This window comes from Haematobia irritans, chromosome 1 (genome assembly GCF_050003625.1).
Source record: "Haematobia irritans isolate KBUSLIRL chromosome 1, ASM5000362v1, whole genome shotgun sequence".
NCBI classification, from domain to species: Eukaryota; Metazoa; Arthropoda; class Insecta; order Diptera; family Muscidae; genus Haematobia; species Haematobia irritans.
In genome coordinates, this window is record NC_134397.1 from 88587220 (window position 1) to 88608822 (window position 21603).

General features: G+C 39.1%; 1 protein-coding gene and 1 long non-coding RNA gene across 2 annotated transcripts; both read left to right on the forward strand.

Moving 5' to 3' along the window:
* Positions 1 to 362: 362 nt before the first annotated feature.
* Positions 363 to 3717, forward strand: LOC142221388 (uncharacterized). The gene is made up of 2 exons (XR_012718020.1): positions 363 to 1350; positions 2615 to 3717. It is a non-coding gene; the product is annotated as an uncharacterized LOC142221388 (long non-coding RNA).
* A 6455-nt stretch (positions 3718 to 10172) lies between these two features.
* LOC142227692 (uncharacterized) lies at positions 10173 to 15428 on the forward strand. Its single transcript, XM_075298126.1, has one exon. The coding sequence runs from the start codon at positions 10173 to 10175 to the stop codon at positions 15426 to 15428; it is 5256 nt and encodes a 1751-aa protein (XP_075154241.1).
* The last annotated feature ends 6175 nt before the right edge of the window (positions 15429 to 21603 follow it).

Here is a 21603-nt window from a genome sequence, read left to right on the forward strand (position 1 = left end):
CTGGGCTACCCTTGTCGTTTATATACCCCCGCTTTCAACCCCGCCAAAAGCCAACTTTCCAATGTCCCCCATTTTTTTGTCCATTTCTCTTTGACACATTCTTTCGTTTTGTTTTTCTATCGATTTCATCGTGAATGATAATCCTGAATACTACCCTGAAATTCAAATTAACGGCTGTTGACTTCCACTTTACTACCATCAATAGTCGCTACTATTTGAGAATCTAACTCATGCTTAGTGTAATTCAATGTACCAGCACAGACTCATGACATAGTCCGTGTGAAATTGTCTACAATAGCACTTTCGGATAATATTAAACAAAAACTACTAGCAGGATTTCACACACCACCGTTCCATTTGAATAATGCTTGAATCCAAACATATTCTGCCAAGTACGCAACGCCACGCCATAGTCATACGCTCTCATTTAGAGCCCTACCGGCTACATGAATTGCCACTGCAGCCAACCGCTACAGCCTCATTTCTTCCACGCCATCTTACAGCCACACATCAACAAGAAATATAACACCAAAAAATATTTTCTTCTCTTAAATGAGAAGAATACCTATTTTCCACCGTTTCCCCAATAAAACACAATCATACGATAAAAACCCATTGCCATATTGTATAACCGTGGGCAAGAAAAATAATTTCTACAAATATTTGTCATTGCCCAGTTGGCCACCCCTTTGCCATTGCATGTCGTTGAATGTGCCTGCAACAATATTTGTTGTAAATTTCATTATAACTGGATGGGGAAAAGCCCAAAGCAAATTTTCACAAAGTTTGTATTCCTTAAAATGGATTATTGAAGAAAAGTAATCGTGAAAAAATTACGTTTTTAGCGGCTAAACTCGAACTTAATACCCACCTTTAGCCGCTAATTCTTCACGATTACTTTTCTCTAGTTGCTGGATTGCATTCTCGTACTTTTCAGCAATTTTTGCTAGTATTTATTGGATAATTATTGCTAGAAAAGTACGCGAGCAGACCTAATGTTGGTTTTGACAAATGTCAACGTCGATATGTCAAACGCCAACGCCGTGAAAGCATCACTTTTAAACGAAAACACGAGATAAACCGGGAAAAGAGAAAAATTATTTTGTGTTGTTTCCCTGCCAACATTTTTTGAATTTGGGGGCGCTTCTGAGAATCCCCACTACGTCGAAAACAATCATATACGACATCAAAAACTCGTCAGAAAAGCGCCGTCACTATTGAGAAGTTGTACCACGCCAAGTTACTACGAAAAAGTTTCTCATCAGTGCAATTATTAGGTGCCTATTTAGATCAATTTCGAAGGACGCCAATAAGAACCCCTGCAAACTATCAGAAAAAGTGCATTTTAAGGTAATTGTAGAAGAATCATTGTGGTCAAGTAAAACACGATTGTGTAGATGTTTATTGATTTGATTAAACATTTATAATTTTTTATAAATATAACATTTTTCGGTTTATCTCATCACATTTAACATAATTTTTTGCATTAATAAAAGAATGATGTTGAGTTTTAAGTAGCAAGTTACATATTGCAGCGCCTCTCAGCCAGTTTGTTTATTTTCGATGGAGACAGCGTGCCTGGAAAAATATTTGAAAAACGATAACTTTATTCTATTTGGAAAGTCGAAAATTGTTCACCATATACATTTCACAATTTTAAGCGTAATATCTATGTTTTCAGAACTTTATTTTCGTTTTTATTTAAATAAAATATAACAAGCTGGTTGCGCTTGGCGTTTCACAAAAAATAAAATGGCTCTTCTAACAGTAGTGATGGCAAAATTTTCATGTACCTTTTGATATGCTTCCCCCATCACAGTTCGCGATGGTTGTGGTGACATTTACGAGTCTGTGGTAGCGATGAGGATGAAATGTAACTTTGAAATGCTGGCAGGGTTGGTAAGTATTGTGTTATTTGATAAGTATTAGATTGTATAATATTGTATTCCTTTGAAAGACCTTTTGTTTTTAATAATTTTTGGATTGGAAAATTGCTATTATACATTGATATATGGGAGAAACCGTCTTACAATGGTTCAAGCCCGCTTTGCATACAAACGGTTATGGATTCAATCCTAGTTTCTACTAAACACTATAAAGTTTTGCAACGGTGGATAGGTGGATTACTCCCTCTGGAATGTTGGTGACATTTCTGAGTGTTTTACAGCCTGTTTCTGTATGTCGAACGAGATCTATCGATCGACTGAAATGCATAGAAACAGCTGATTTATGGTTATAAATTCAGCTGTTTGTTTCCATTTCAGTCTATCGATAGAGCTCGTTCGACATACAGAAACAGGCTGTTAAACCTCATCGCAATGGGAAATGATGTTCAGGCTCGGCTATTAAAAGGAGATTCCTTGTCTTTGAGCTTCCTGCATGGAATCGGGTGGCACGTAACGTAAGAATAAGATTAGAAGAGAAATGACAAAGTTGTAAGCATATTTTTTGAAAATATGCCTTTTTTAAGTTTATTTCGAACCAATTAACTTATCACAGATCCACATTTGTTCGATATAATCGTACATTTTTAGCTCGAAAAATGGTTTTTCTAATGAAAAAAGGACAAAGAATATAATTACTAATTGCTTTTTTCTACTTCTTTTCATTACAGATTGATATGTTTTATCCGCGTGTATAAGGCCAAAAAAGAAAAATAAACGTAAATAAATCTTGTACAACACTTCAACTCAACTTCCAATACTTCGATGGAATTCAATTTATTGCACACATTTATAAATGTAGAAGTTATTGTATTAAATGATTTACGGATTTCATTTCAACATATCGTTAAAAACGACAAATTTTGTTGCTGGGACAACAAACATTTGTAGTTGTTATAGCAGTAAAAATGTTAGCTATTTCAACTAACGCAGCTTGCTATTTCAGCAGCGATGTTTGTAAAAAAATTTTAGCAAACAAGTTTGCTAATTCAGCAGTATTTGTTTGCCGTTTTAGCTGTAAAAAATGTTTGCTGTTTCAACTAACGAATGTTTGCTGAAACAACTACATGCTACTGCTGTCCCTTTTTCAGCAAACAAAATCTGCTGTTTTAGCAAACATTTTTGCTATTATGAGTAACAAAAATTTTTGGGTGTACCACAACAAAATTAAATTCACAGTTGAAATAGAAGAGGATAACAGATTGCTCTATTTAGATATGAAGATCATCAGAGACAATAGTAAAATTATAACCGATTGGTATACCAAAAAAACTGCATCAGGACGAATGATAAATTATTTCTCCACTCAACCAAAATCAATGAAAATAAACACGGCGAAAAACCTAATAAACAAAGTTGTTTACCTGAGTGACAAGTCATTTATGGAAAGCAATATACAAAAAGTTACAAATATTTTAATGAAGAACAATTTCCCAATCTTCACAATAAAATCAATAATTAAAAACTGAAGAAAAAAAGAAAAACAACGTTATCTTCAGGAACGAGATAAAACTTTTTACAGTCTACCATACATACCGCAACTGACAGATTCTAACCCTGCCAGCACTTCAAAGTTCCATTTCATCCTCATCGCTACCACAGACTCGTAACTGACACTGCAACAATCGCCAACTGTGATGGGGGAAGCGTATGAAAAAAGTATGAAATGTACATGAAAGTATTTTGCCATCACTGTTGTTACAAGAGCCATTTTATAGCGCAAGCTAGCTTCTTATAATTTATTTAAATAAAATCGATAATGAAGTACTGCAAACATAGTTATTTCGCTTAAAATTGTAAAAGGTATATTTGTGAACAATTTTTTACTTTCCAAATGGAATAAAGTGATTGTTTTTCAGATATTTTACAGACACGCTGCCATGTTCCATCGAGAATAAAAACACTGGCTGATAAACGCTGCAACATGTAACTTGCCACTTGTAAATCAACATCATTCTACTATTCATTAAAAAAAGTATGTTAAATGTGTTGTGATATAAATGTTATATTTATAAGAATTTATAAATGTTTAATCAAATTAATAAACAATCGTTTTCACTTGACCACAATGATTCTTTTACAACTATATTAAAATTCACTTTTTGTGATAGTTTGAAGGGGCTCTTATTGGATTCGTCCTATATTTATCTAAAAAGGCACCTAATAATTGCACGCATGCAATAAGTTTTTGTAGTAACTTGGCGTGTTACAACTTCTCAATAGTGACGGCGCTTTTGCGAAGAGTTTTGGATATCGTATACGACTGTTTTCTATGTGGTGGGGATTCTCGGAAGCGCCGTCAAATTCAAAAAATGTTGGCAGGGTTATGCCTTCGCACTTAACTTATATTGTGGCCAATATCTAGGATAGTGTGGCCGATATCTGGGACATTTTTGACACGACCACTGTCGTCCGGATAAACTTATGCGCTTTACAGACTATCAGTTATTCCGGACGGAATGTCGGTGTTTGTAAAGAATCTTACAGTGTGTCGGATCGATACGACTTGTCGGCGATGACTAAATAATCGGTAAATGTGTTATCGATCCCATAAACATGCAGCAGTATCGATTATGCCTTCGGACTTAACTTATAATGTGCACAATATATGGGATATGTTTGACACGAGCACTGTCGTCCGGAATAACTGATAATCTGCAAAGCGCATTAAGCGGACCTTATGCGCCTTGCAGACTATAAGTTTATCCGGACGACAGTGCTCGTGTCGAAAATATCCCATATATTAGCCAAAAATTATAAGTTAAATCCGAAGGCATAATCGATACTTTTGCATGTTTATGGGATCGATAACACATATACCGATTATTTAGTCATCAACGAATTGTCGTATCAATTGGACACACTGTAGAGGGGACTTTATACGGTCGGATAAACCCTGCGACACGTTGCGGAGACAAATCCGATACTATAGGCCATGTTCGGTGTCGAGGGGACGTGTTGGCATAAAATCAAAACAACTTTGATTTTTTCTGGTTGGGAGGAACAAATCTTCACCTGTAAGGGAATGTTCGCCAAACACTAGCAAAACCAAATTTATTTTCATAATAAAACAAGTATTTCTGCAATGAAATTTATGATAAATCGTTAGTTCTGCTTAAAAATGATATTGTTTTTTCCATTTTTTATTAAAAAATGGCTTTACACATAACTTTTCGTCCATCTTAACTTCATTGCTTATGCTTCTTCTTATTTCTCATGTTGTTATCACATTTGTTCGTGCAGTGTAAGGGTAAAACTTGAACGAACACACAACAAATAGCCGAACCTCTGTCGTAGTGTTTATCCGACCGTGTAAGGTCCGCTTAATGCGCTTTACAGACTATCAGTTATTCCGGACGGAATGTCGGCGTTTGTAAAGAATCTTACCGTGAGTCGGATCGATACGACTTGTCGGCGATGACTAAATAATCGGTAAATGTGTAATCGATCCCATAAACATGCAGCAGTATCGATTATGCCTTCGGACTTAACTTATACTGTGTACAATATATGGGATATGTTCGACACGAGCACTGTCGTCCGGAATAGCTGATATTCTGTAAAGGGGCATAAGATTCTTTACAAACACAGGTATTCCGTCCGGAAAAACTTATAGTCTGTAAGACCCATTACACGGTCGGATAAACACTACGACAGAGGTTCGCCTATTTCTTGTGTGATCGTTCAAGTTTTACCCAATGTTTACTACTAAGTTCGTTTCTGCGAAAATCGAATATCTTCATCTATCTTCGTAAATAGGGTCTCACACCCAGGGATGTTAACTTATTTATGCGAAATAATATACCTGTTAAAGCTTGACGAAATCTTGATAGTAAATAATATGCGCACCAATTAAATTAAATTATATGCATCAAGTTAAACCAGTTTAATGAAGTAACCACGCAAATTTCAACACGAAAACCGACCTTTAGCTATGAAAATGGCTTTTGTTTCCCTCCACTTTCTTGAAATATATGCTATATATATATGCATGATACAGCCTGCCGATCCCGCCAACATGGATTCCATTTCTATAATATAAATAAAAAATTATTATTTTTATTTTGATAATCTTGCATAACAACAAAGCAAACCATCAGTGTTACCAACATCCTTGATTTCATTGTTACAACACACTTGAATTTCATTGTAACCACGTTTTCTTGATGAATGCACTTTTATTGAAAATAATTGAAACTTTAAATATGAAAAAATTCTCAATGAACATTCGATGTGAAAAACAAAATCTTACAACAAAAACAATTAATGATATATATTTCATTTGTTATTAGCCTTGAAAAAAAGATTTCATTTTGAAACATGTGCTAAATTGCGATCTTTCTTTTTGTTGTGATGACAAGGCTGCATTTAGTGTCGTGGTCATCAAATTAAAGATGAAAATCTAGGAAAAGAATTCTTAGAAACAATTCATTTAACAAATGTATGACTTCAAATTATATAAACTTGCTTTCTATCGACTGACATAGTTTCCTTTCGAAAAACGCACAGCAAGTCAGCCGTCGCTGGGGTGTTTCCTGCCCTCCAGTTGATGGAATTTAAACCTGGAATTTGACAAGGAACCGAGCTGTTTTGGAACATGTGTGATGTTCGTATTGATGTCAGCTTTCATGTTCCTTTGTCCAAATTTTCTAGGTTTTTAATATGTGGACACTAAGCTGGATTTAGTGTCCTGGTCATCTAATTCCGATGGAAACCTTCAATGGGTGAGCCCCGGAACAAGTTTTTAAAAAAAAAATTTTACTGGAAATTATGCCTAATGTGATTTCCTAACATTTGGAGAGGTTTCCCTTTCAAAAAATGTACAGGAAGTCAGCCGTCGCTGGGGTTTTCTGATTGAATTGAAATCTGGAATTTGACAAGGAACCGAGCTGATTTGGAACATGTGTGATACCTCAAAATGTTCGTACTGATGTCAGCTTTCATGTTCCTTTGTCCAAATTTTCTAGGTTTTTAATATGTGGACACCAGGCGTCGGTTAGTGTTCTGACCACCACTTTCAACATTGAAATCTGGAATTTGACTAGGAACCGAGCTGATTTGGAACATGTTTTATACCTCAAAATGTTCGTATTGATGTCAGCTTTCATGTTCCTTTGTCCAATTTTTCTAGGTTTTTAATATGTGGACACTAGACTGGATTTAGTGTTCTGGTCACCTAATTCCGATGGAAACCTTCAATGGGTGAACCCCGGAACAAGTTTTTTGAATAATTTTTTAAAGAAAATTATGCCCAACATCATTTCCTAACATTTGGAGAGGTTTTCCTTTCAAAAAATGTACAGCAAGTCAGCCGTCGCTGCAAAGTAAAGTAACCCCTTTTGTTTTGTTATCTTCATTGCTTATTGTTATAGTTGTAGTAATATGACCATAATCATCTATGCCTGTGCGACATCTGGCATATAGTAGAATGATTGTAGCCAAGACAATGAATATGCCGATAAATATGTGCGATATCGCCCGTGCGACATCTACCAGGTAGTAGTAGTACAATAGTCTAGAATGTTGTAGGCCAGACTACCGAGAATTTTCGATATCGTTATACAGTACTATAAAAGAGCTGTCACGGGGAGCTGTGAAGTCAGTCGTAAGCTCAAAGTGATACAGTACACATCGTAGATCAAATAAGTGAAACCTATCAGTTAAGCAAATAAATTGTAGATTGTCGTTATTTGAAAAGAACTGTGTTTTATTAACGGGTTATTAAACACGCCTCAATATAAAAACGTAACAATATTAAAACCAAACTTTTAATACAATGTTGTTTCTTATTATGTCAATTTTAAATATTTAAGGCTTGTTTGAAACATTTGCAACTAATATTAAATATAATTATATATAATTAAAGTTTTTGTAACTTTCAATGATAAATGTTAATAGTTTATACTATAGTCATACCGTTTGATTACTTCTGCACAACATATTGCCATAGATTAGGATGAAATGGTCAATAATATCCTATGTTTCAGGTTCCAATAGAGTTCATGTCTTTTGCAAAAATTTAATAACAATTTTTCGTTTTGCAACTTTCCAAATGTTATTTTATGGCTTTTACATTAGGCAACTGAGCAGGCCATTCAAGCATGCGCAATTCTTCATCGAAACATTATTGTTTTACAACCTTACACGTGTGCTGGAGGTAATGATCGCGCTGAATAATTTATGCAGACGGCATTTCTCGGAATACCCCAAGACCATAATATATATCGTTACAAATTGAAATTTAAATTAACGGAAACTAATTTAAATAAACTTAAATCTAGAAATATCACATTCGTAACACTGCCTCCCGCTTAAGCCTGTTCGTCTCGAATAGGCACAGAACCCGCTTCGTATGGAGCCAAACGTTCCAGGTGAACGACTTTCATCTTTGACCTTGGGCTGTCGTCCTTTTGAATGCGGTATACAACATCATTGATCTTATTGATGACTTTATATGGGCCTTCCCACTGTGTATGTAGTTAAGGACATTGTTGAATGTAGTTTTGAATTCCAATTTTAAATTAATATGAATTACTAATTAATGATAACTTGAATTAATGAACTGAATTAGAATAAGTGTTACCCTGTATTAGATTAGGATAAAGTTTACCATATTGCGAAAAATGAAGTATTATACTGTAATTCTCTCAGTAATAGATTAAGGAAAAAACCAGTATTCTTTTCACTATGGCGACGGCCAATAATATTTGTTGTTTTCCACCGAGGTAGCCTGCGTGCTACTTTCGGCTTGCTTTTTTCTTCTGGATTCTACGGTCGAATAAACAAGATCTCTCTACTCTCCAAAAACTCCCGTTTTTGAATTTCCCAATAGCTTTTGTTGTTGTTCGTAAGTGACATGTAAGTAGAACTCTCATCAATTGCATCGGTGGAACCTGAGTTCAATTGTGATTGATAAATCCACTCTTCGCCTCATTTGTGCCGTTTTATGGGATTCTGCAATCCCAACAATCAATCCTTTTCCCCAAATAGAACCTTAGTTCTAACCGGACCTAAGTCCCCCTTTGAACCTAAGTTCAGCTTAAGGAAAATACCCAAATATATTAATCATGGTCCTTCGAGCCGGATTTTTAGGCGAGGACTTATCTCTAAGTTCGAAAAATAATCATTTTGAAAGTTATTTATAAATTGGGCAACGTGCCTGTTTCATTCGAGCTATCGCTTGGCTTGACGTCAAGTAGTAGCTTATGCCTGGCTCTCGAATCTCTACACTCTTGTCAGAATTGGGAGGGACTTGAATGTCACGATATCTCTGCTGGTAGAGTTACACCTCATTTTTTTGAATCTATTCTTTTAGTTGCTGTGTGTTAGTTGAAAGTTTTGTTGTGAAGTGACTACGAATTGGTGATTTTTTGTGGGATTATCAAATTTGGGATGAAACCAATACCCAAATTTGGAAACGGCAAATGATACTGTTTTATTGTCGTGGAATTCAATTCGTAAATTTATTTGCCACATACTTTCTGAATGTTTTCCCATAACATTTTGTTTGATTCTAAATGCGTTATGAAGTAATACTGATATTTGAAATTTGAAGTTACTAGAAGCTGGATTAACTTGGTGGAACACGAAGCTCTACTAATATCGGTTTCATCTAATTTTGTTTCTTACAAATCAGAAACTAAATTTTGATGAGCACAAATTTTATTCGAACTCGAAACTTATCTCTTGAGTTTCTTTTATTTAATTTTGGCGGTTTATGTCTCTACTACACCCACTCTTCCTGTTTTAGATTCTTATCTAATTTTGTTTCTTACAAATCAGAAACTAAATTTTGATGAGCACAAATTTTATTCGAACTCGAAACTTATCCCTTAAGTTTTCTATTTAATTTTGGCGATTTATGTCTCTACTACACCCACCCTTCCTGTTTTAGATTCTTATCTGATTTTGTTTTTTTACAAATCAGAAACTAAATTTTGATGAGCACAAATTTTATTCGAACTCGAAACTTATCTCTTGAGTTTTTTTTATTTAATTTTGGCGGTTTATGTCTCTACTACACTCACTTTTCCTATTTTCGATTTTACCTAAGTTTGTTTCTTACAAATCTGAAACCCAATTTTGGTGAACACAAACTTTGTTGTTTCTTGCAATTTGGAAACTAGCACTTGCCGAAAAGTGACCTGCGGCATACTTTTTCGTCGTCTTTGAGAGTTCTCCCTAAATTTTTCCACGTCTCCCTATTTTATGCTCACTCGTTCCGTAAAAATGGCGAATTTACAAGGGAACTTTATCTTTGACTCCGACGACTTGATAATGTATTGTGCTGACTTCGAAAACATTTCGGAGACCGACCACACTGACTCTTCGTTGGTGGTTGCTTTGCAAGATTTGCAAGAGCGATGGACAAATGTTCAGTCGGCATACAGAACGATTTTCACCACCAAGGGGGAAAAGCTCACTGATGAGTTTACAGCATCGGCTAAAGAAAAGTATAGAGTATGTACTTCGAGTTTTCACAGATGTAAGGCAAAAATGTTAGACTTGCAAAAAACTTTTTTGCCGCCCCCTGCGCCTTCGCCCATACAATTCCCTCTCGAAACCACCGAGTCTATCTCAAGCTTCGGTTGTATTAAAGTACCTCCCTGCGATACGGAGAATTTTCAAGGCGGTTATGAGGAATGGCCCTCGTTCCGCGATATGTTTACAGCTGTATACATTAGCCACCCCAAACTGTCTCCTGTTCAAAAATTATATCACCTCCGTCTTAAGGTAAAGGGACAGGCCGCGGGCATAGTGAAGAAGTACCAATTGTGTGGGGAGAACTTCGAGTTAGCATGGGAAGCCCTTCGGTCCCGATATGAGAATAAGAGAGTGCTTGTGGACAACCAATTGAGAATTCTATTGAATCTCAAGACGATATCAGTTGAAAGTAGTGAGTCTTTACAGAAGATTCAGACCACTATAAATGACTGCCTGGCGATTCTTAAGACCCATAATATTTCTACCCAGGACTGGGATCCAATTCTGGTACATCTCTGTTCAAGCAAGTTACCCCATGAAACCCTGTCATTGTGGGAACAATCCCTGGATTCACATAAGGAGCTGCCATCGTGGCCTCAAATGGACAATTTCCTTTCCAATAGATATGAAGTTGTTGAAAGGCTCGATAGCATCCACGGTCCGAAGGGTGTTTCAAAAAGACCTTCAGAGATAAATTCGTTCAAAACTGAGGGTATTCCAAGACTCAGGTGTAAGCTTTGTGATTTGACTCATCCCCTAAAGAATAGTTCCAGATTCAGAGACCTTAGTCCCACATCTCGCAACGAGTTTGTAACGCAGAATAAAATCTGTCTTAATTGTCTATCGTATACTCACATACGAAGGGATTGTAAGAGCAAATTTGTATGCATGGAATGTAAGAGGAACCATCATACCCTTTTACATTTTCCCAACCGTGGGGCAGTAAATAGTTCCGACGATATGGGGACTAATACCCAAACTTTAGGGGCGAATTTCACTATGGCCTCGTCTGATAATGACCATATGGAACCGTCTGCGTCTCAAGGCGTGGGGTTTTCTGATACTGCCACTGTGCTCCAGACCTCTTCTCATTTTTCTTCTCCTAATGATGACTCTTCAAGAGAGAACACGTTACTGCCCACGGCAATAATTACTATCAGGCATCGAGGGGATACTTTCAAGGCTCGAGCTTTTCTTGATCAAGGGTCTGAAAAGACGTTCATATCTCGAAGACTTCAACAAAGAATTCTACTCCCGACCGAAAGCAGGCGTTTTGAAATTCGTGGTGTTGGTGGTCAGGTTATAGCCAATTCTAGTCATATTTGCCCTATAACTATTTTCTCCGAGTCTCATAACACTACGATTGACACGCATGCTATTGTCGTCCCAAAAACTACACGGCTGCTACCTAGTTTTTTTGTTCCTAAGGGAGAAATTGGCGATGCGGATCTCGAAGGGTTAGATTTAGCGGATCCTCAGTTTCATCTCCCTGGCCACATCGACTTGCTCTTAGGTAGCAATATACTTCCCAAAATTATGCTCCATGGAGTTAGAAATATTTGCGATTCCCTCTTAGCGCAGTCTACGATATTTGGATGGGTAATTAGTGGTCCCATAGCCAGTCAGTCCGTCACATCTTTTTCACTTCAGGCCAGTGATCTTGGCGAAGATGCAATTTGTCAACAGCTGCGGTTGTTTTGGGAGCAAGAAGAGGTTCCTAACGAACAAAATCTCTCAGCTTCCGACGAGTATTGTGAGTCCCTTTACACTAGTACTACTTTCCGAAATTCGGACGGGCGCTACGTTGTGCGACTTCCATTCAAGGAGAACTACCACGCCCTGTCTCCGCTTGGACATTCTAGGAACCAATCGTTAACTCAATATGTTAGGATGGAAAACTCCATGAGAAAAAATCCTGAGCTTTGCCATACCTATCATGGTGTTTTGAAAGAATATTTAGACCTTGACCAAATGCAACCTACATCATCCAATGAGACATTCCATAATGGCTCGATTGGATCATTTTATCTGCCCCATCATGCGGTTTTCAAACCACAAAGTGTTAGCACTAAGGTGCGAGTTGTCTTCAACGCTTCAAAACGTACGACGTCTGGAGTTTCCCTCAATGATGTGCTACACGTGGGCCCCACCTTGCAATCGGATCTCATGACCCTTTTATTAAGATGGCGATTATTTCAATACGTCTTCAATGGCGACATAGAGAAAATGTATCGTCAAATTCTCGTTCATAGCGACGATATCAATTTTCAGCGAGTGCTCTTCCGCCCCTCTCCCACTAGTCCCATAAGGGATTATGCATTAAAAACGGTAACGTTCGGAGTAAATTGTGCTCCCTATTTGGCCATAAGAACTTTAATCCAACTCGCTCAGGATTTAGAAGGCTCTTATCCCTTGGCCGCTGAAATAATTCGAAAGGAGATGTACGTAGACGATGTGCTGTCCGGAGCTCACGACTCTAAAGTTGCAATCGAATCACTATCGCAATTAATTCGAATACTCAATTCCGCCGGTTTTCAGCTAAAGAAAATAACTTCAAATCGGTCCGAAATACTCGATTCAGTCTCTGCCGATCAAGTTTTAGATTCCAAATACCTTAAATTTTATGAAGCCAGTGGTACAAAAACCCTAGGGGTCCAATGGAACGCCCTTGATGACGGTTTCTCCTACAAAATAGACCCTCCAGAACAGTCTCTTTCAATTACCAAACGACAGATTCTCTCTGCAGTGTCTAAATTATTCGATCCTGCTGGTTGGATCTCACCGATCATAATTAAGGCTAAAATTCTGTTACAACAATTATGGTTAGAGGGGACTGGATGGGATGAAAATGTCAAACCAAATACTCTGGTAAAATGGAATCAATTTATCGAATCCCTCCCCTATACTTCGCATATCAAAATTCCTCGATGGGTAAAATTTAGCCCACTGTATAAAACTCAACTCCACGGTTTCTGCGACGCATCCGAAAAGGCATATTGCGCTGCCATCTACATTCGAGTCGATACAGGTGAATCAGTACAAACACACCTCATGGTCTCAAAGACAAAAGTGGCCCCTATTGACCCATTAAGTTTACCCCGATTGGAACTTTGCGGTGCTGTTCTCCTATCTCAATTAACCAAACACGTTCTCAATGATCTTCCCATTCACGGTTACGAATTATTTCTTTGGTGTGATTCCTCCATAACTTTAGGATGGTTAAGTAAACCACCACATACTTGGAAAACTTTCGTTGCAAATCGAGTAGCGAAAATAATTAGAAACCTAGGAAATTGTTCGTGGCGTCACGTACGGTCAAACGAAAACCCAGCTGACCTTGGTTCGCGAGGTTGTACCCCGCTGGAGCTTATGAACAATTCGCTTTGGTGGCACGGTCCTGAATGGCTAAACCAGTCTCCCGATGATTGGCCTAAGTCTATAGTCTACAATGAAAGCCCCCCAGAAATTCGAAGAATCGAAACGTATCATCTTCTTGAAGCTGACGAAGATTTGTTAGCTAGATTTTCATGTTGGGCTCGAGCATTGAGGGTTGTATCATATGTACTTCGGTTTTGCAAACGCACAAGAAGTCGATTAGGTTTTACATCCGCAGCAATCTCACATGAAGAATTTATGAATACTAAGACCTTTTTAATTCATATTACTCAAAGAAGATATTTCCCTCGCGAGTACAAAATGCTAAGTGAATCGAAACATGTCCACCGGAAAAGTCCGCTATATCCGCTTAATCCCTACATTGATGCGCGCGGCATTATAAGAATAAATGGACGGCTTGCTAAATCAAATTTAACGTTTAGTGAGTGTCACCCAATCATCCTTCCAGTAAACTCACAGTACTGCAAACTGTATATCTCATATATACATTCTACTTTATTACATGCTGAAAATAACTTGATGATGAGGTCGATTCGAGGCGAATATTATATCTCAAGACTGCGATCGGCCATTCGGAAGTGTATAAGATCGTGTAAAATCTGCATCATCTATAAGCAAAAGCTCCAATCTCAACAAATGGGGGCTCTTCCGTTAGAGCGATGCTCCTTTTCCCTTCCTTTTTCCGTCACGGGCTTGGATTTCGCAGGGCCTTTCTCAATCAAAACCTCGAATATGCGACAAGCAATATATCAAAAGGGTTACGTATGTGTTTTTGTTTGCTTTAGTACAAAAGCAATCCATTTGGAAGTTTGCTCCAGTCTTTCCTCAGAATGTTTTTTGGCGACGTTTACCAGGTTTGTAGGGCGACGAGATTTACCACAAAAGGTGATGTCAGACAATGGAACAAATTTTGTCGGAGCAGAGAGGAAGCTGCGGTATGAGCTCCAGACGTTTTTAAAAACCGTTTCGCGTGATGTGGCTGAAAAATATAGAGCTCATGTCTTCCAGTGGAGTTTTATACCACCTCATGCACCCCATATAGGAGGGCTATGGGAAGCAGGAGTCAAATCGTTCAAAATTCATTTCCGTAAAGTCTCTCAAAATCATAAATACACATATGAAGAGTTCTCTACTCTACTCATTCGAATCGAAGCTGTTCTCAATTCTCGCCCCCTATCTCCAATGTCTGATGACCCGCACGAGCTTTTAGCGTTAACACCTGGACATTTCCTAAGGGGCTCTTCTTTGGTAGCGGCCCCAGAATATCTCCAAGATAATTTATCTTACTCAGACCGCTGGGAAAGGCTGAAGTCTCAGCAGCACGAATTTGCTCGGCGTTGGAAGGACGAATACTTGAGAGAGCTACAACGGCGCTACAAATGGCAGTGTCCAAAAGAAAATCTCAAAATCAATCAAATAGTGGTGATAAAAGACGATCAGTTACCACCTTGCGAGTGGAGGCTCGGTCGTATCGTAGCTGTACACCCAGGTCCTGATGGGCTCGTTAGAGTGGTCGACGTTCACACAACTAATGGCGATGTCACCAGAGATATTACCAAAATATGTCCTCTTTTCACCAACACTCAACCCAATCCACAAAAGTAATAGTGCAAAAGTCTGTCTTCCAACTCCTCCTTCACTCTTTCCTTCTTCTCTCGAATGCATTTCTCAAGTTGCTTTTGTTTCTTAGAATTTCACCGTTTCTCCTTAGTAGTCCTCCGTATGGGAATCGTTAGCCATAGGTTCTAGTAATACAATTTAACGAAATAGAAACATGTATTTATTTTCGCAGGGCTCCCAGAAATCCACGCCTTCACCAGTGCCTTGTTTGCGAAAGGTTCCACTCTCTCCGGTTCTGTCGCATTTTCTTAGATATGGATGTCGGCGCTCGTCGCCGTACGGTTCGCCGCTTAGGATACTGCTTCAACTGTCTGGCACGTTCTCATCCCACCTACGAGTGCACTTCTGAAAACGGGTGTAAGATATGTAACAGTGACCACCATTCCCTTCTCCACTTGCATCCGGTACCACGGCTTAGTTTGCAGCAAATCGAACAAGGTCGTCAGGGTAACAATGAAGCGCCGAGAAACCCCAGAGCCATCCCAGCACAGGAAGAAGACCTACGCGATGAACTTAACAGGCTAGAGGCAAGACGTCAGGTCAACGAAGAGAGAAGACGAGGGATACGCTTTGCAGCTCGTCTACAAAACCGGCAAACGTTACCGCGCCACATCCTTCGCATTGCCATCCGAGCTCTGCAGCGTTAGCATCTGGTTCTTGATCGGAATTAATTGGCCTATTCGCCCAAGCCGGGGAGAATGTTGAATGTAGTTTTGAATTCCAATTTTAAATTAATATGAATTACTAATTAATGATAACTTGAATTAATGAACTGAATTAGAATAAGTGTTACCCTGTATTAGATTAGGATAAAGTTTACCATATTGCGAAAAATGAAGTATTATACTGTAATTCTCTCAGTAATAGATTAAGGAAAAAACCAGTATTCTTTTCACTATGGCGACGGCCAATAATATTTGTTGTTTTCCACCGAGGTAGCCTGCGTGCTACTTTCGGCTTGCTTTTTTCTTCTGGATTCTACGGTCGAATAAACAAGATCTCTCTACTCTCCAAAAACTCCCGTTTTTGAATTTCCCAATCGCTTTTGTTGTTGTTCGTAAGTGACATGTAAGTAGAACTCTCATCAATTGCATCGGTGGAACCTGAGTTCAATTGTGATTGATAAATCCACTCTTCGCCTCATTTGTGCCGTTTTATGGGATTCTGCAATCCCAACAATCAATCCTTTTCCCCAAATAGAACCTTAGTTCTAACCGGACCTAAGTCCCCCTTTGAACCTAAGTTCAGCTTAAGGAAAATACCCAAATATATTAATCAGACATAATCCTTTCTTTCGTTGCGGGTTGAATAGCAGAACCAGTTGTCCTTCTTTAAAGCCCTCAGTGTTTGCTGCATGATCATATCTCGCCTTCATCCTCTCGCTGACCATTTTTATTTTGTTTCGCACTGATTCGTGAACTTTACAAAATGTGTTTGGTATGTCGTTACTGGTTTCTTCCATGGCGAGCTTATTGGGTGTAGTGCCGAATATCAAATCTCCGGGCAACTTCAATTCCGTTCCGTCGAACGGAACGGACGTGTATTTTAATAGCGGATAAAATCATCGTAATAAGTACCTACTACGAACAGGCAAGAAGTTTTGGACATCACCTTGGCCTCGTAAGAACTGAATGAAATGATATCTGATTGGCAGGTTTTAAGTGAACATAGCTTCTAAGATCATCGCTACATCAGTTTCAAATTTGATTTCCATACCACCAAGACCATATTTCCGCCAAATGTTAGGAAAGCTGACTGGAATACGTATTGGGAATCGTTCAATATGATGAAACTTGCAATAAAATCCTTGGACTCTGTGTTCCTCAACTCGAAAATGGCCATCGACTGCCGCAAATCTCTCAGCGAGATGGCTGACCAGTACAATATTCACTTAATATGGGTGCTTGGCCATAGGAACATACCGGGGAACTGCGAAGCAGATGAGCTAGCAAGGCACTACCTTACATAGGAACTACCTTACATATTCCAGGGGAACTAGAATCTGTTGGTATGCCTCTGGCTACCTGTAAGCTCTTACTGCGTGAGAAGGCTGTCATGACGGCGAATGTTCGATGGGAGAATTGCAAGGGTTGTAACGGAAACAAGCAAATATGGACCCATTTAAATTTAAACCGCACACTAGATATGCTAGTGTTCTCGCTCCTGATATCTGCTATAACGTGTCGCTGCCTGGTAGGCGATTTTGCAAAAACTATTGGTGCGAAGTATAATGACTATTGTATGAGCTGTCATTATGCGGAGGAAAAGGAATCAATAAAGCACTTCTTGTGTTAGTGTCCTGCTTTTGTGTAAGGCGTAAGCAAATTTTAGGGGCATATAGCTTTAGATTACTGGCGGACCTGGAAAACGTTAACTTAAGCAGTCTGCTAATGTTTTTGGAACAATATGGTTTGTTCAACAGAAGAAAATAATCGAGAAGGTTCTGAATAGTCTAAGTGAGCCTGAATCTGAATCGGGCTGCCACTTTAACCTAACCTTGGCCTGTCTTCGTGACGTGGAATCATGTATGGCTGATCTATACGACAGAAAAAACTTTGGTATATGCTCGTCCCAGTCTCGTTGACCGTTATCCACCAACTTTCGAAGTTGTTCTTCCTTTCTTCCATGTCATCAAACTGTGAATGCAATGGCGTAGTCCTTGTTTTCTTAATACCAAGGGAGTCACACATCTCTTTGAATATGGCCGATTCAAAATTTCTTCCTTGGTCTGAGTGTATCTCGGTCGGCACACCGTAGCGACATATCCAGTTCTTGTCGACTACATCTACAATCGTCTTCACCTCTTGGTTAGGAATGGCATAAACTTCTGGCCATTTGCTGAAGTAGTCCATGGCCACAAGGACATATCGATTTCCAGAATCACTTACTGGGAAAGGGCCTGCAACGTCCATTGCTATTCTTTCAAAAGGCGCTCCTGGCCTATACTCTTGCATAAGACCTCTACTTTTTCGTCTTGGCCCTTTCGCCTTTAAGGTGGGTATTAAGTTCGAGTTTAGCCGCTAAAAACGTAATTTTTTCACGATTACTTTTCTTTAATAATCCATTTTAAGGAATACAAACTTTGTGAAAATTTGCTTTGGGTTTTTCCCCATCAAGTTATAATAAAATTCGCAACAAATACGTATAATTTCATGCATTTTTCTTACAGATTTAGTTTTCACTTTAGCGATTTTAGCGGCTAACTCGAACTTAATACTCACCTTTAGGCACTTCTCACAATTTGCCACCCATTCAGCAATTGATTTCTGGCATCCAACCCAGAAGAATCGTTGCTTCACGGCTGTTTTGGTTATTCCTAAGTGACCTCCACTAGGTCCATTGTGGAATTCCGTCAAAACATCCTTTACCTTGGAATCTGACACGATTATCAAGTTGCGGCTATTCTTGCCATCTTCACTTTCCCACTTACGTTGTAGGGTTCCGTTGACTAGACATAGACTGTCCCATTGAGGCCAGTATGATTTCATTAGTGGACTTTCGGCTGCGATGTCTTTCTTGCTAGGTTTCTTACCTTCCTTCTTTGCCGAAATAATTTTTCTCAACGTTGGGTCTTTGCGCTGTTCTGTTGGCCAGTCCGCTGCAGATTCGACGTGCAACAGGCGGATATTAACGATTTCTTCCTTATGTTCAGCTTTCGAGCAGTGTTTGCATTCGACATTACAAGGTCGACGTGACAAGGCGTCCCCGTTGCCGTGTTTGCCACCTTTTCTATGCTCGATACTGATATCATAGCTTTAGAGTCTTTCTATCCAACGTGCCAGCTGAGCTCCCGGATTCTTGAATTGAAGCAACCATCGTAGAGCTGAATGATCAGTCCTTAGCAAGAAATTCTGCCCATACAAGTATTTGTGGTAATGCTTTACGCTTTCTATGACAGCAAGCAGCTCTCTTCTAGTTACGCAATAGTTCTTCTCGGGCTTGGATAACGTTCGGCTAAAATATCCGATGACCTTTTCTTTACCGTCAATCTGTTGAGATAGCACACCACCAATTCCGTACGCACTAGCATCTGTATCCAAAAACAGGAATAGGATACGCCAGAACAGGAGTTGAACAAAAAAGATCTTTTAGATGATGAAATGACTCTTCCTGTTCTTCACTCCACTGGAACTTCTGACCTTTTTGCGTCAATTTATGGAGACTAGCGGCTATGCTGGCGAAGTTTGGCACAAATCGTCTACAGTACGTGCATAAACCAAGGAAGCTGCGCAATTCATGGAGATTTTTGGACGTGGCCAATCTTTTACTGCTTGAATTTTGTCTTCATCGGTGGATATGCCCTCTGCTGTAACAAGATGACCCAGGTACTTAAATTCTCGCTGGAAAAGCGAGCACTTCTTAGCGATAAGTCGTAGACCTGCGGCTGACAATTTCTGAATAACCTCCTTCAAGTTCTTAAGGTGCTCGTCAAATGTTTTGCCCACAACTATGATATCGTCGAGGTATATCAAGCAGGACTTCCAATGCAACCCCTTTAGTACCCTCTTAATCAATCGCTCGAACGTAGCCGGAGCATTGCAGAGCCCGAATGGCATTACATTGAATTGCCAAAGACTGTCAAAACCTGTCTTTTCCTTGTCTTTCTCGGCGATCTCTACTTGCCAATATCCACTCTGCAAATCAATCGTGGAAAACCATGTTGTTCCGGCTATTGTGTCCAACGTGTCATCAATGCGTGGAAGTGGATAACTGTCTTTCTTGGTGACATCATTTAACTTTCTGTAGTCCACGCAAAATCGGGTGCTTCCATCTTTCTTTTTGATTAGTACAACTGGTGAGCACCAAGGACTTGATGATGGCTCGATCACACCACTTTCCGTCATTTCCTTTACGAGTTTATGTACCTCATCTCGTTTTGCCAGTGGAACACTTCGTGGGGCCTGTTTTATTGGTCTTTGCTCTGTAGTATTTATTTCATGCTTCACAACAGATGTTCTTCCTTGATTTCTCTTCTCAAAAGCAAAGGCAGAGGCGTTTTTCGATAACAATTGCTTGGCCTTATTTTTCTCGATCGGTGATAGATGATGTGTCCAAGCTTCTACATAACCTTCAAGGTGTTTCTTCGCTGTGTCATGTGCCTTCGATGAGTTGCTTTCCAAATTGACTATTGCCTCGGCTGGTGTACATTTACCAATGTCAGAAAATTTTCCAATATGCTCTTGATTGTCGGGAAAGTTCAAAACTCGTACTGGTATTAGTCTCTCTTTATTAGCTGTTACCAGGGCATTTGCTATCAAGATGTTGTTGTTTTTGTTTTCTGCTAGTTCAACCACCCACAAATTGCCGACTTCACAATCTCCATTCATTGGCACCCATAATATCGCTTCTGAATGCGGTGGTATTAACTCTGGCTTGCTCGTAGTCAACCGACTGATAGGGGTATTCTTGTCGTATCCCACATTAACCGGTATTTCGGTATCGGACCAGAACATCACACGACGTTTCATATCCAGGTTTAGACCAAAGTCAATCATGAAATCCGCACCTATTATAACTTCATCTACTATATCGGCCACAACGAACTCATACTTAACGGATATGTTGGAAATAGTCAGCTTAATGCCGACCTTCCCATATACATTCTCGAGCTATATGTCCCGGCTTATCACAGTTATAGAATTTGATTCGGGATTTAGTTGCATACAGTTTCAATTCTTGCATTACCTGCTTTATTGCCTCTTTCATTGATTCAACGACAGATTTCGATTCTTCACACTCGGTCTCTACTCTGCTTACTTTGTGAATTTGAGGCCGTGCCAGCAATCTCGCAGTTTCTTGCGCAAGTGCAAATGTTACTGTTTCTGCGAATGTAACCTTTTGTGACGCATATGTTGCATATTTTATGTCTGGGTCTCAAATGCCATTCACAAAGGTCTCAATTTTGATGCGATCTACAAGTGGGTGACTCTCTCCTGAGTATGTCAATAGCACCAACCGCTCAACTTCTGTTGCAAAGTCTTGTAGAGTCTCGTTTGATTTCTGGACTCTACCTCTTAATTCCCTTCTAAAGATGTCTTGCTTATGTTCTCCACCGTACTTGCGTTGTAGTTCAGCAATTACTTCGTTATAGTTATTTCTGGAAGAAGTTGGGATACTTTGTATTACATCGGCAGCATTACCCTTCAATGCCAACAGAAGT